The sequence below is a fragment of the Schistocerca americana genome, chromosome 4 (genome assembly GCF_021461395.2).
Source record: "Schistocerca americana isolate TAMUIC-IGC-003095 chromosome 4, iqSchAmer2.1, whole genome shotgun sequence".
Taxonomy (NCBI): domain Eukaryota; kingdom Metazoa; phylum Arthropoda; class Insecta; order Orthoptera; family Acrididae; genus Schistocerca; species Schistocerca americana.
The window spans coordinates 277,458,727-277,472,583 of NC_060122.1; the positions used below are offsets into that span (position 1 = coordinate 277,458,727).

At 43.6% G+C, this 13,857-nt stretch overlaps 1 protein-coding gene across 1 annotated transcript in view; it reads right to left on the minus strand.

Moving 5' to 3' along the window:
- LOC124613401 (carboxypeptidase B-like) overlaps positions 1-13,857 on the minus strand; it is a 99,173-nt gene that overhangs the window by 47,329 nt on the left and 37,987 nt on the right. The window contains exon 4 of the mRNA XM_047142104.1: positions 2,171-2,476. Within this exon, the coding sequence (XP_046998060.1) occupies positions 2,171-2,476 (306 nt within the window). The remainder of the gene's footprint in view (positions 1-2,170; positions 2,477-13,857) is intronic.

Here is a 13,857-nt window from a genome sequence, read left to right on the forward strand (position 1 = left end):
AGCAGTCATTTCTCCCGCACATAGTACTCAGTTGGAATACGAAGAAAGCATAACATGTTAATTACCCTCTTCCATGCACTTAACTGTGTTTTACGGAGTGAGTATGGAGACGTAGGTACAAATGTCATTCCTAATGGAATCTTATAGGGAAATGATCATCTGGGAAGACACTCTTTTCTGAACAGTTTGTATGATGGGAAAACCGTAAATTTCACAGTAATTGCACTAAACAAACATTGATTATCAACTATGCACCACCGTCTACGAAACTTAAAAAAAGAAAAGAAAGAAAGAAAGAAACTCCACGCACAACCAAGGAACTATCCGGATGGGACGGAAATCGGTTGATGTGATGTATTTGCACAGAAAACAAATGATGACGGATTCAAAAAAATTTGATGATTTATTCAGTGCCGGCCGGTGTGGCCGTGCGGTTAAAGGCGCTTCAGTCTGGAACCGCGTGACCGCTACGGTCGCAGGTTCGAATCCTGCCTCGGGCATGGATGTGTGTGATGTCCTTAAGTTAGTTAGGTTTAATTAGTTCTAAGTTCTAGGCGACTGATGACCTCAGAAGTTAAGTCGCATAGTGCTCAGAGCCATTTGAACCATTTATTCAGTTTATTCAAAAGAAAGACCTTCACAAATAGAGCAAGTTAATAACGGATTGGACAACGTCTGTCCCTTACGCAAGCATTTATTCGGCTTGATGATGACTGACATGAAGTCAACGGATGGCCTGTCGAGGGTTACCGTGTCAAAGTCGGACCAATTTGAGCGTTAGATCATCAAAATCCCGGGATGGTTGGAGAGCTCTGCCCATTATGATTCAAACGTTCTCAAGTGGGGTAAGACTTGGCGACCTTGTGGCCAGTGTAGGGTTTTAGAAGCACGAAGACAAGCAGTAAAAACGCTCGCCGTGTGTGGGCGGACATTATCTTAAAATGTTTGAAATTTTTGAAAACATTCTCAGCGAGCTTAAAATTTGTTAAAATTAAAATTTAAAACAGTCTTGATCGCAATTTTTTTTATTGGAGTGAGTGAGCGGCTTCGAATCTTTCATAGAGTCATCTTCAGACTCTGTAAAGATGCATTGCCAAAGTAGTGTAGACGTTATAATAAGCATAAAAAAGACATATAGAAGATATATAAAAATAAGATAAGTAGTAATAAATTATACCCATATCGGTGGATGGACACTGCCAGACGAGCTTCGTCGACCCTCGACGCTCGTGTAACTGCTGACTGTTCATGGAGGGAACGAGTATTAATAGGCCTGGACACACTCACCGTTCTGAGTATGACACCATAAGTAGCCAGTCAGAAAACACGTGTGTCTGTCCAGGCCTATTAATACCCGTCCCCTCCATGAACAGTCAGCAGTTACACGAGCGCCGAGGGTCGACGAAACTCGTCTGGCACTGTCCATCCACCGATCTGGGTATAATTTATTACTACTTATCTTATTTTTATTTATCTTTTATATGCTTAGTATAACGTCTACACTGCTTTGGCAATATATCTTTACAGAGTCTGAAGATGACTCTATGAAAGAGTCGAAACCGGTCACTCACTCCAATAAAAAAATCGCGATCAAGACTGTTTTAAATTTAAATTTTAGGACAATACCTTGCTGAAATGTATGTGCAGGATTGTTTGTCACGAAGGGCAACAAAGCGAAGCGTAGAATATCGTCGACGTACCGCTGTGCTGTAAGGCTGCGAGTGACAACCAAAAGGATCTTGCTATGAAAAAAAAAGCACACTAAATCATTATGTCGGGCTCTGTGGGGGTGACATTCAAGTTGGTATGCCACCGCTGCCTGTGGCGTCCTGTGGCGTCTCCAAACACGGCTTTGCTGGTTATAGGCAGGTCCCTCCAACCATCTGAGCCTCTGACGATCAAAAGCGCCATTTCGACATAATTTGGTACGATACCCTTCAAGAGAACAATCAACAACTCTATCAATCAATGCCAAGCCGTTTAACTGCTTGCGTAAGGGTCAGAGATGGACCAACGCGTTATTGACTTGCGCAATTTGTGTAGCACTTTCTCTTCAGTAAATTATCCAAATTTTCACATCTACCGATTTCTGCCCCATCGGGATAATTTCTTCGTGACGCCTCTTAAAGTGTATAAATATAAGTTCCCCTATAGTTTCTGGAGTCTTTACCGTTGTGAAGGTGTACTCGTAACCATCAGGATTGATCACGGGTATGATGTGCCAGTCGACGCTATCCGTGAGGGCGCTCTCTTCAGCGTTCTCGACCAGCTGGTTGATGACGTAGAGGGCAGCAGCAGGCGCGATCCACTCCCTGGCGTGGATGCCCGCGTCGATCAGGATGATCGGCCTGGTGTCGTCACCTCCGGAGGATATCTTGATGATACCCAGGTCGCGGCCCGCATAGCTATTCCCAATGGACTCTACTGTTACCGTGTCGGAGTAGTTGGAAGCCAGATCCGACAGATATTGTAGAATCTGTAACACCAAGGAGCAGAACCGAAACCACGCAGTGTTAAATTAGAGTTTAATACCTGATTAAAGAGGTGTTGTTTGACAGTAATTATGCCGTTTGTGTGGGTTCTTAACCACAAATCTATGTTATTCTATGACATTGCTACAAAACATTGTTGCTTATTACGTATTAATACTGTAATGTTAGCCAAGTAGCCACGAAACATCACACGTTAAACTTATAATCCTAGGAGAAATCGACACAGTTCTTTCCAACTAATAAACAGACATGCAATCAAATAGGATGAGGGAGTGCAAAGCTCGTTGCCTTCACTGAATAATAAGAGAATGATCGTTGAGTTTGGTGAGTTTGCCCACTATGGACAACTGTAATACCCTCACAGTGAGATCAATAAGCTTAGGTGTGCAACTGATTATAGCTATTATCTGTGGTTACCTAACAACGGAAACGTTGTATGACAGTTTAAATAATCAAGCCCGAGAATAACAGATTTTCATTTGCTCCAGTTATTGGATATCGGTACAATGCACAAGTAGTTTAACAGGGAGCACCATTTTCTAAAAATTTGGTTCAATGCACACAAAAAAGACGTTAACACTGTTGGGAAGTAGGAAATTATATGGTAGACTGCATGGGGAAAACACAACAATTTAACCTTTTCTGGGCAGCTCACAAGTTCAACGTGAATGAGACAAAATCACAAATTGTAATCAAATGGGCAGTTCTAGTTGAGTGCCATAAAAAGTAAGAAGCTTGCTGCTCAGAATACAGATTGTACAACTGCAGGAACTTACGTTTCACCAAAATCATCAAAGCATGCACCTATCAGCAACAGATGGCAGTGAGGGGAGGGGGTGGGGATGCCAAAGCCGAAGCAATGGAAATGGAAATGAGCGTTTGGCGTCATTGGCGGGGAGGCCCCTTACGGGGCAGGTTCGACTACCTTGGCGCGCCTGATGAGGATGAAATGATGATGAAGACAACACAATACTTAGTCCCTCAGTGGAGAAAATCCCCGACCCAGCCGGGAATCGAACCCGGGCCAGTAGGACGACAATCCGTCACGCTGACCACTCAGCTATCGGGGTGGACAAAATGCCGAAGCAACCAGAACACGAACGTCTTGGAACTTCGTTGTCTGTCCTCAACCCTCTACTTTCAAAAAACTCTCCATGGAGTTGGCAATGCAGTTGGCAATGTGATGGGTGACAATATCGCTTATTTCATGAAAAAACGAGGAAATGCAGCAGAAACTTTGTGCCCTCGGTGTACAACACCTACATGAACAAACATGAGGTTGTTAGTGGCCTAGATCAGTGTCTTCTCAATTGGTCGGCCTCTTTGCACCAAACACAGTGGGGGGTCTACTAAACCAAACTGATTGACTAAAGATTTGGAGCAAACAACCCTCTTTTCACACTGGCTGGGCGGCGCCATGGCGCCTCGACCTTCCATGTTTGTCCAGACAAGCTGAAAACATCATACTCAGTTATGCTTAGCACGGTATGCCGTGCCCTCAGATAGGCCTTTCACTGGCTTTGTCCGTCTGCCCGTCTGGGGAAGCTCGCGCCTCCTAATAAAATTCACTGACTACCTTCTGCCGACAACAGGACTCTGAGACCACACTTGGAGTGCGCCTAGCCAGCGCGAAAAATGCAAAGCGTTTCTCCCAAGCCTACATGTCCAGTACTACCAATAAAATAATCATGAAAAAATGGAAAATGAAACAATATAGCTTATCTACAGGGTGTTTAAAAAATGACCGGTATATTTGAAACGGCAATACAAACTAAACGAGCAGCGATAGAAATACACCGTTTGTTGCAATATGCTTGGGACAACAGTACATTTTCAGGCAGACAAACTTTCGAAATTACAGTAGTTACAATTTTCAACAACAGATGGCGCTGCAAGTGATGTGAAAGATATAGAAGACAACGCAGTCTGTGGGTGCGCCATTCTGTACGTCGTCTTTCTGCTGTAAACGTGTGCTGTTCACAACGTGCAAGTGTGCTGTAGACAACATGGTTTATTCCTTAGAACAGAGGATTTTTCTGGTGTTGGAATTCCACCGCCTAGAACACAGTGTTGTTGCAACAAGACGAAGTTTTCAACGGAGGTTTAATGTAACCAAAGGACCGAAAAGCGATACAATAAAGGATCTGTTTGAAAAATTTCAACGGACTGGGAACGTGACGGATGAACGTGCTGGAAAGGTAGGGCGACCGCGTACGGCAACCACAGAGGGCAACGCACAGCTAGTGCAGCAGGTGATCCAACAGCGGCCTCGGGTTTCCGTTCGCCGTGTTGCAGCTGCGGTCCAAATGACGCCAACGTCCACGTATCGTCTCATGCGCCAGAGTTTACACCTCTATCCATACAAAATTCAAACGCGGCAACCCCTCAGCGCCGCTACCATTGCTGCACGAGAGACATTCGCTAACGATATAGTGCACAGGATTGATGACGGCGATATGCATGTGGGCAGCATTTGGTTTACTGACGAAGCTTATTTTTACCTGGACGGCTTCGTCAATAAACAGAACTGGCGCATATGGGGAACCGAAAAGCCCCATGTTGCAGTCCCATCGTCCCTGCATCCTCAAAAAGTACTGGTCTGGGCCGCCATTTCTTCCAAAGGAATCATTGGCCCATTTTTCAGATCCGAAACGATTACTGCATCACGCTATCTGGACATTCTTCGTGAATTTGTGGCGGTACAAACTGCCTTAGACGACACTGCGAACACCTCGTGGTTTATGCAAGATGGTGCCCGGCCACATCGCACGGCCGACGTCTTTAATTTCCTGAATGAATATTTCGATGATCGTGTGATTGCTTTGGGCTATCCGAAACATACAGGAGGCGGCGTGGATTGGCCTCCCTATTCGCCAGGCATGAACCCCTGTGACTTCTTTCTGTGGGGACACTTGAAAGACCAGGTGTAGCGCCAGAATCCAGAAACAATTGAACAGCTGAAGCAGTACATCTCATCTGCATGTGAAGCCATTCCGCCAGACACGTTGTCAAAGGTTTCGGGTAATTTCATTCAGAGACTACGCCATATTATTGCTACGCATGGTGGATATGTGGAAAATATCGTACTATAGAGTTTCCCAGACCGCAGCGCCATCTGTTGTTGAAAATTGTAACTACTGTAATTTCGAAAGTTTGTCTGCCTGAAAATGTACTGTTGTCCCAAGCATATTGCAACAAACGGTGTATTTCTATCGCTGCTCGTTTAGTTTTTATTATACCGGTCATTTTTGAAACACCCTGTATATGTGGCAGTAATGCCACAATGTGCTCCTTGTGTTCTATTGCCGCCTTTGACTTGCAGATCAGTCTGGGTATCGATGAATATTAATTGTGAATGGTGGTAAATGGTATTATACATCATTTCTGAGAGAAAACTCAAAACATTTTGATTGATGCTGCAGATGTGTGACAGGAACTCAATCGGTAGCCTTATATAGACATTATAACACACAAGTAGTCACTGCCTTAGTCAAAGAAAAGTTTCCACTTCATGTCCATGGTCATTAATCTAATCCTAGATATTTCCAGCCAAACAAGCACTGGTGATATTATGTTGGAAGAAGCAAACCGCAAATGAGTAAAACTACCGCACCACTGAGAGACCGTTTTGAGTGGCCAAATATTGTGTAAGTTTACAACGAAAAATCTTGCTATCCAGTTTTAAGTAATAAAATCAATAACAGAAAGAATATGTGTGACTTTAACGTTCATGCTGACTTCAATATTTATATGGTACTAGTAACTCGATAAGTTTCCGAACAGTAAATTCATTCTACATAGTCTTTTTGTCAATTTTACTAGTTAACATTCCAAACGGATTTTGATATAGATATTAAGTATTCGTCAGAACAGCGTACATCTGTTACGTATCGAATGAGGTTTGCTGTAAGACGACAGGTGCTTTACCACAACGTTTTTCATGGATTAAATGTCTCACGAAGACTGAACAATGTCTCTATAGCACCCACACCTGAGGCTGCCCTCTGACCAAAACACAAACCTTTTGTCTCCTGTTCCCTGTTACTGTCAGTTGATCTCCTTGTAGCATCGTCTTAGTTTCACTCACTCTTTCCCTTTACTGTGGGTGTTTGCTGTTTACATCATTAAGTCTTCCGTTGTATTCTGTTGGTGCGATGCCTCCATGTTAATTTTGATACCTTAAATATTTCCTGTGTTGTCGTTATCAAAAACAGTTTGTACTATAGTTCACATATATCCATTTGTTTCAGTCTCTTACAATTCCATTTAATGTTTCTGTTTTATCGTTGTCATTCCTAGGATCTGTAGGAGTCGCCCACTGCCATGCTGGGAACCCATACTATTTTGTGAGGATGCACACCGAGGAGCTGTGTGGCGTCGTTAGATGCAGTAAAGCAGTAGTGAAGATTATTCCATTTATTACTCATAACACAAGTCGTTGCTGTGCCTTCTGCGATGGCTGGTGTCTACGTAATCTGGAGAGGAATGCGCTGAATCCAACAGCAGACTCACGGCTGCTGAGGACGCTACATCAACCCGGATCCTGGACATTTCCAGCCAAATGTGAAGTGGCGTTATGTCTCTGATACCCAGGGGAGGCTGTTTGCCGGCCGCTGGTGAGGTAGGCATGCCCTGTTGGTAGCCCTGCTTGGAGATGGCGGTGACCGCGACATGTGCGTTTGATTCAGGCGCCATTTTGCGGAGTACTCAGTCCCTCCCAGATCACTGCCGTATTGTCGCCTCGGGAGGACCGCAGTGTCTAGTACCGTGATGTGTTGAATGCTGTACTTGGCCCGGCGGTTTTGTAGGCCGTAAGACTCGTGTAACGCTGGAGTTTTAGGGCAGCTTCTGCCCTGGACTGGAGCCGTGTTGGTTGGCCCCCTGGACAACCCATTAGGCTAGGCGCAAATTGAGACGCGTATAGCGCGTGTGGCTCGACGCAGCGTTTTTATAACTCCACAGGTTCAAATGGGACCGCGCAAATTGCGGCGCGACGTGACTGGGACGCGACACGCGCCTGCGCCAAGTCACGAGGCGTTGTGGTTGTGCAACAGTTTCTCGTGCCGCGCGTCGCGTGTGCCTCGCTGGCACCGTGGGAAATTTGAGGCGGGGAGCGGAAAAGTAGCCCGGCCATATGCTCACATGGGAACGGTGCATATGAGCAGCCCATACGATAAATTTTGCCTTACTGTGAACTAAATTTCATTGCCTTTGGGTACTGTTTCGTTTTTCGCCATTTAAACGCTCCATCTTTCTTCGTTAGTACATTATACTTTTCTGTTATTTATATATGCATAGTTTCGTTTTGTTTTTCTTCTGTCAAGAAAATGCATACTTCAGTGACTGATGAGCCATTGGCCGCTGGAATTGTATCATATGCCTCCGCGATGTTTTCAGATCGTAAGAAGGGACAGAGGGTAGTGAATAAGGAAGCAAGGTATATTATAAAATCATGTGATTAAGAATCAAGGTAGGAAAGTAAAACAAGGTTAATATTCTCGCTGCCTAGTATGCTGGCGTATCTGTACGATCTGTTACAAAAATTTAGAAAGGGATAATCTCCACAGGTGTGATCTCTTTGTGCTCCTGGTAAAAAGCGTCCAAGATCTGAAGTATAGAAGTCTCACTGTGATTACTCTGATATGGATGTAATACGACACACTGTACTACATGCATGTGAACGTCACATTTCCACTGCAAGCTACAAACAGTCGAAAAGCAGTCACAAATAACGATGTTTTAATTGGTTCGCCGTGATGAGAAAAAGCATTTCAATTGTTGCATGCACATTATCAGCATTAATAAAATAATTATACAACAGGCTACACAAATGAAGAAAATGGTCGGTATTATTACGAAAGTAGGAATATCCTAAAAGAGTGTTATGATTAGATATATTTAATTTGTTGAAATGTACTGCTGACAAAGGCAGATCTACTTTCATGAAAATGTTTTTCGAACTCCAACTCACAAGGCACACTAGCTTGTGCATTTCTGTCGCGCGCAATATCCTCCGCTGCTGACAATACACTGACCATTGTCTTGTGCGACAGATCAGTTGTTTATTTTTCTCAGTAACAACTATTTTATTCGCGATCACACATTGTTAGTTTGGCAAGCCGTAGGTGAGTAACCAGTATCTGGCATGTGCCTATCATTCCGCCTGAAGGAACGCTCGTCATTATTTTAATACTGCTCAGATCAAGAGACGGAATAAAATCCTTGGGTAAGTTTCCATTCCAGTCGCTCAGTGTTAAAAATACGATGGGTTACGTGGATTCCACCAAAATTCCAACGGAATTGGCAATCTATTTTTGTGTGAGTTGTTAATCTTTTCTCATTCGAAGAAACATTACCGTTTGTGAGGAACGGCCACATTTCTCTTGGTGAATGGTTTAATTGTACTTTCTTTGTCACAGTGTAATTTGCCGACTAATGACCTCAGCAGTTGAGTCCCATAGTGCTCAGAGCCATTTGAACCATTTTTTTGTAATTTGCCAAACTCATCTCACAGCAGCTATTGAGACAGAATTCCGAAACGGAGTTCCTCATTAAACAACTAATTGGCAGTCACAGAGCTCAATAGCTTACGGAAAACCTCATAGTGTCGGTTTGCAGTAACATAAAAGAAGAAATTTCATGTTTATTTTTATACTAGGAAGCTCTTGTTTCGCTATCTGTCGATAACTCTTAAAAAATTACAGTCACTGGAGTGAAATAAATAAAAAGGGAAGTATAAGTACTCAAATATCGCCATAGGTAAGAAAGTTCCGTGTGTTTAAGAATTGACAAAACACTCTCCTCCTTGTGTGCTATCATTAGCCAAACTTTCGATTCGATGTCTCGAGCGGTTTAGGAGATATGAGAGATGTTGCGAGTATTTCATTCTCGCGGGCGTGAAATCGGAAGTGAGCGCGCTACATGGGATCCATTTTCTCGAGATCGGAGGCAGATAGAGACCTACTCCCAAATGTAAACAAAAATTCAGCATGTTAACTAAATTTCATACGCAGCAACATAGGGTTAATACACACCAAACGCGAAATCATAGAAGCCCCTAATTTTCGTTGCAAACTTTTTGAGTTTTGCGTAGTGTCTTACTAAAATGTGTACATCACAATAAGAACGGTCATTAGCGAGTTGATGGGCACTTCGTCACGAAGCTGACATATAACGCTACAAGTAAGGCAAAAATTATATATTTTCAGTGAATAGTTTCCGTAAAATCGTTTGAGAAAGATAACAGGTTGCGCGCGCTTCGGTTCTGTCAGCGCAGAGCGTCGCCAGCCGGAGCGCGCGAAGTATGTTGTACGCGTCGCAATATGCGCTGCACCCGCGCGACCTGTGCGGAACGTGCGTGTCGCGCTGTAGTGTCGTGTCACGTCACACGTGCTATACGCGACTCCTAGCCTTAGTGCTGACTGCTACGCTGACTTCGTTACTGGGTGGTAGACTTCATTATCCACGGCTATGGATTACTGATCTTCTCATGAGGCAGGAAGTGTAAGACTAATACTAGAACAATTTCACACACAAGATCTATCTTTAAGATGACTAGAGAATCTAGTGCGAACTACATGAAAGCTAGCGATCCCATTGATCGAGTGCTCTAAACTAGTGGAGGTGGAGTATTTATGTTTTCGAGGAGAGGCTCCGTTCTGTGACACCATTCGTAATGAGTGAATCTGCTCTGCTCTTCTAGAGTTTTCAGCGGTCTCCAGTTTCGCTGCATTTGTTACTGAGTCTCCACTGCTTAGTGAAATGCCTGCTAGGCGCTGCTGAGTCGTACATGGTATCTCTTACATGATATGAGAGTAACGAACGCAGTTCGGTCTGTGCTCTTCTAACCATTTTTTTTTTTTTGCAAAGCTCGGTCGCAGCTGCATACAAAATGTCGCGGTTTGTTGAAATGTTTACGCTCCCTAGTTGGTGGCTGTTGATACTTCCAGGCGAATGAGTAACACCAGCTGTTCGAAATTTTCCTCGCCCGCTTCCTTACTAATTTGCTGCTTAGCATATCTTTACTTGCTGTATGCTTAAGAACTACTTGTTTAAGTCTGTCTCGTTCACCACACGTCTATGTCTCGTTCCTACCTTGCAGAAGAATGTGGGCCATACTCAGTGGCCCATAAATATGATGTAACATTCCTTTTAATAGGTTGCTATACCATTCTCAAATTTTTGCACCGATGGAAAGAGGATGTAATCTTTGTAGCTGAAGCCGTTTGCGCCTCAGTAATTCTGCCAAACTGCTACTTTTACAATTTCCATACCTGTAGTGCTTGCTGGGTAATAAAGGGAGTTCTTAGTACCTCTCACACTTTTGTCATATTCCCTTGTCAGGCTGAGTGTTATATTTACTGACACAGTGACCATTACCGATATTTCCTCCTGTTATATCCTAGACCGTGAACTTTCGACAGAGAATGTATACATACGTTGGGCGGCAAATTGAAATATCAGACATCCGTACCCAACCCACAAAATTGGAAGAAACCCCAACGTCCAACAACACCATTGATCACTCCTCAGATCGAACAATCATGAGAGAAGACTGCCGTGAGAAGTTGGTCCCGCCAGGGACAATACAAACAAGAGATTTCTGAGATAGACATAGGAATTACAATAGCCCCAATTCCAATATTTGGTAATGTGCTTCCCTTTCACTCACAACACCGCCCGTAAACGACTTAAGGTGCGCTTTCACCTGTGCTACTTGGCACACAGCACGTCCATGCGGTCATTGCACCAAGAGCCAAGGAGCGGATGCAGCTGTGACGAATCACGCCTGCCTCTAATATGTGCACACAGGCCAAGGGCATCACAGTCACGTCACCCCAGCAAGGAGAAACGGGCAGTTTCTCGCATGCATTCAAATTTTCCTTTGCATTAGCACTTTGGCCGAGTGGTCTAAGAAGATACAATACAGTCTAAGAACATCAACGTCCAGTGTTTTTGGTTAGTTAATTTTGGGAGGTTATGAAGACTGAAATGTGATGATCATCTGTGGTTCCTCAAAAATTAAAATGGTTCGAATGGCTCTGAGCACTATGGGACTTAACTTCTGAGGTCATCAGTCACCTAGAAGTTAGAACTAGTTAAACCTAACTAATCTAAGGACATCAAACACATCCATGCCCGAAGCGGGATTCGAACCAACGCCGGAGCGGACGCACGGTTTCACACTGAAGGGCCTAGAACTGCTCGTCCACAGCGGTCGGTTCCTCACAACTATGTAAAACTTGGAGACAACAAAGGCAAACCAAAAAAAAATGAGAAATTTTCCTTCGTACTTACGACGACTGAACTGATTAGTGTGGCCTTGATGCGCCTTAGCCGTCTGGGTTGCTTTAAGAGCCTCTTTGCTACGAGAGCAAATACACACATCAAAAAAAGTTTTGCATCACGTCGGTTCCGAGACTCCGGAACCTGTACAGAAAATTGGAATAGAGATCAACATAAACATCATTTCCACCCTTTTTATTGCTCATGAAAACAACAAATTGCATGTTGTACCACCACACAGCGAGACCTTCAGAGGTGGTGGTCCAGATTGCTGTACACACCAGTACCCCCAATACCCAGTAGCACGTCCTCTTGCATTGATGCATGCCTGTATTCGTCGTGGCATACTATCCACAAGTTCATCAAGGCACTCTTCGTCCAGATTGTCGCACCCCTCAACGGCGATTCGGCGTAGATCCCTCAGAGTAGTTGGTAAGTAACGTCTTCCATAAACAGCACTTTTCAATCTATTCCAGGGTTCATGTCTGGAAAACATGCTGGCCACTCTAGTAAAGCGATGTTCTTATCCTGAAGGAAGTCATTCACAAGATGTGCACGATGGGGGCGCCAATTGTCGTCCATTAAGACGAATGCCTCGCCAATATGCTGCCGATATGGTTGTACTATCGGTCGGAGGATGGCATTCACATATCGTACAGCCGTTACGGCGCCTTCCATGACAACCAGCGGCGTACGTCGGCCATACTTAATGCCACCCCAAAAGACTAGGGAACCTCCACCTTGCTGAACTCGCTGGACAGTGTGTCTAAGGCATTCAGCCTGACTGGGTTGCTTCCAAACAGGTCTCCGATGATTCTCTGGTTGAAGGCATATGCGACACTCATCGGTGAAGCGAACGTGATGCCAATCCTGAGCGGTCCATTCGGCATGTTGCTGGACCCATCTGTACCGCATTGCATGTAGTCATGGTTGCAAAGATGGACGTAGGGACTGAAGTTGCGCATCATGCAGTCTACTGCGTACAGTTTGAGCCGTAACACGACGCCCTGCGGTTGCATGAAAAGTATTATTCGACATCATCCCATTCTTAAAGGATATTTTTGGCTGAGAAACGGGCAGTTAGGGCAATAAGTGGTTAGTTCACGAACCTCTTGTCGACTGCTGTTCAGGAGTCTGGATATTTTGAGATTTTCTTCTCAATATATATATTCCTTACTGTTATTTCTTGTTAACAATGTTAGCTTATTCCCAAGAATAAGCAGTTTTCACTCGGTTAATACTCGGCAGAAATCAAACTTGCATTTTGATCGGACATCCTTAAATCTTGTGCAAAAAGGTGTGGAGTATAGTGCTGCATCCATTTTCAATAAGCTACCAGTCGAATTCAAAAATCTTAGCATTAATGCACGCGCTTTCAAATCGAAACTGAAGAGTTTCCTCATGGGTCACTCCTTCTATTCTGTCGAGGAGTTCCTTGAAAAATGAAGCTGATTCTTATTGTATTGTTGATTGCGTTTACTTAAACTTGTGGATTGACTTTTTCGTGTTCATAAACATTAAAATAAATCAGACTAAGAACAGCCGACCAGTTGCAAAGGATAAAGTAATATTTACCTAGGTTTCAATAGATAGAAATGGGTAGCCCCCTCGCCGGTATTCTAGCAGAGGTTTTCATTAACGCCCTGGAAACAACGTTCTTCAATTCAAGTTCAGAATTACGCCACAAAATCCGCTATTATGCACGGTATGTTGATGACATTTTCATTGCTTTTGATGGCACTGATCATGAGTTAGAGCATCTCTTTAACACTTTCAACGGTTTACATGAAAAAATTTCCTTCACAAAAGAACTTCAAAATGATAAACGTGAACTTAATTTTCTCGATTTAACAATTTCTATAGAAGATAATTCCTTCCATTTTAATATCTTCCGCAAGGAAACATATTCTGATAATGTCATTCCTGCTGACTCAACCCATCCACAAGCTCATAAATTGGCATTTTTTCATTCCGCCATTCACCGAATGGTAACCACTCCTTTATCACCTGCAGATCAAAAAAAGGAATTGAATGTCATCAAAGCGATTGCGGTTAATAATGGGTATAACCAGAATATGAT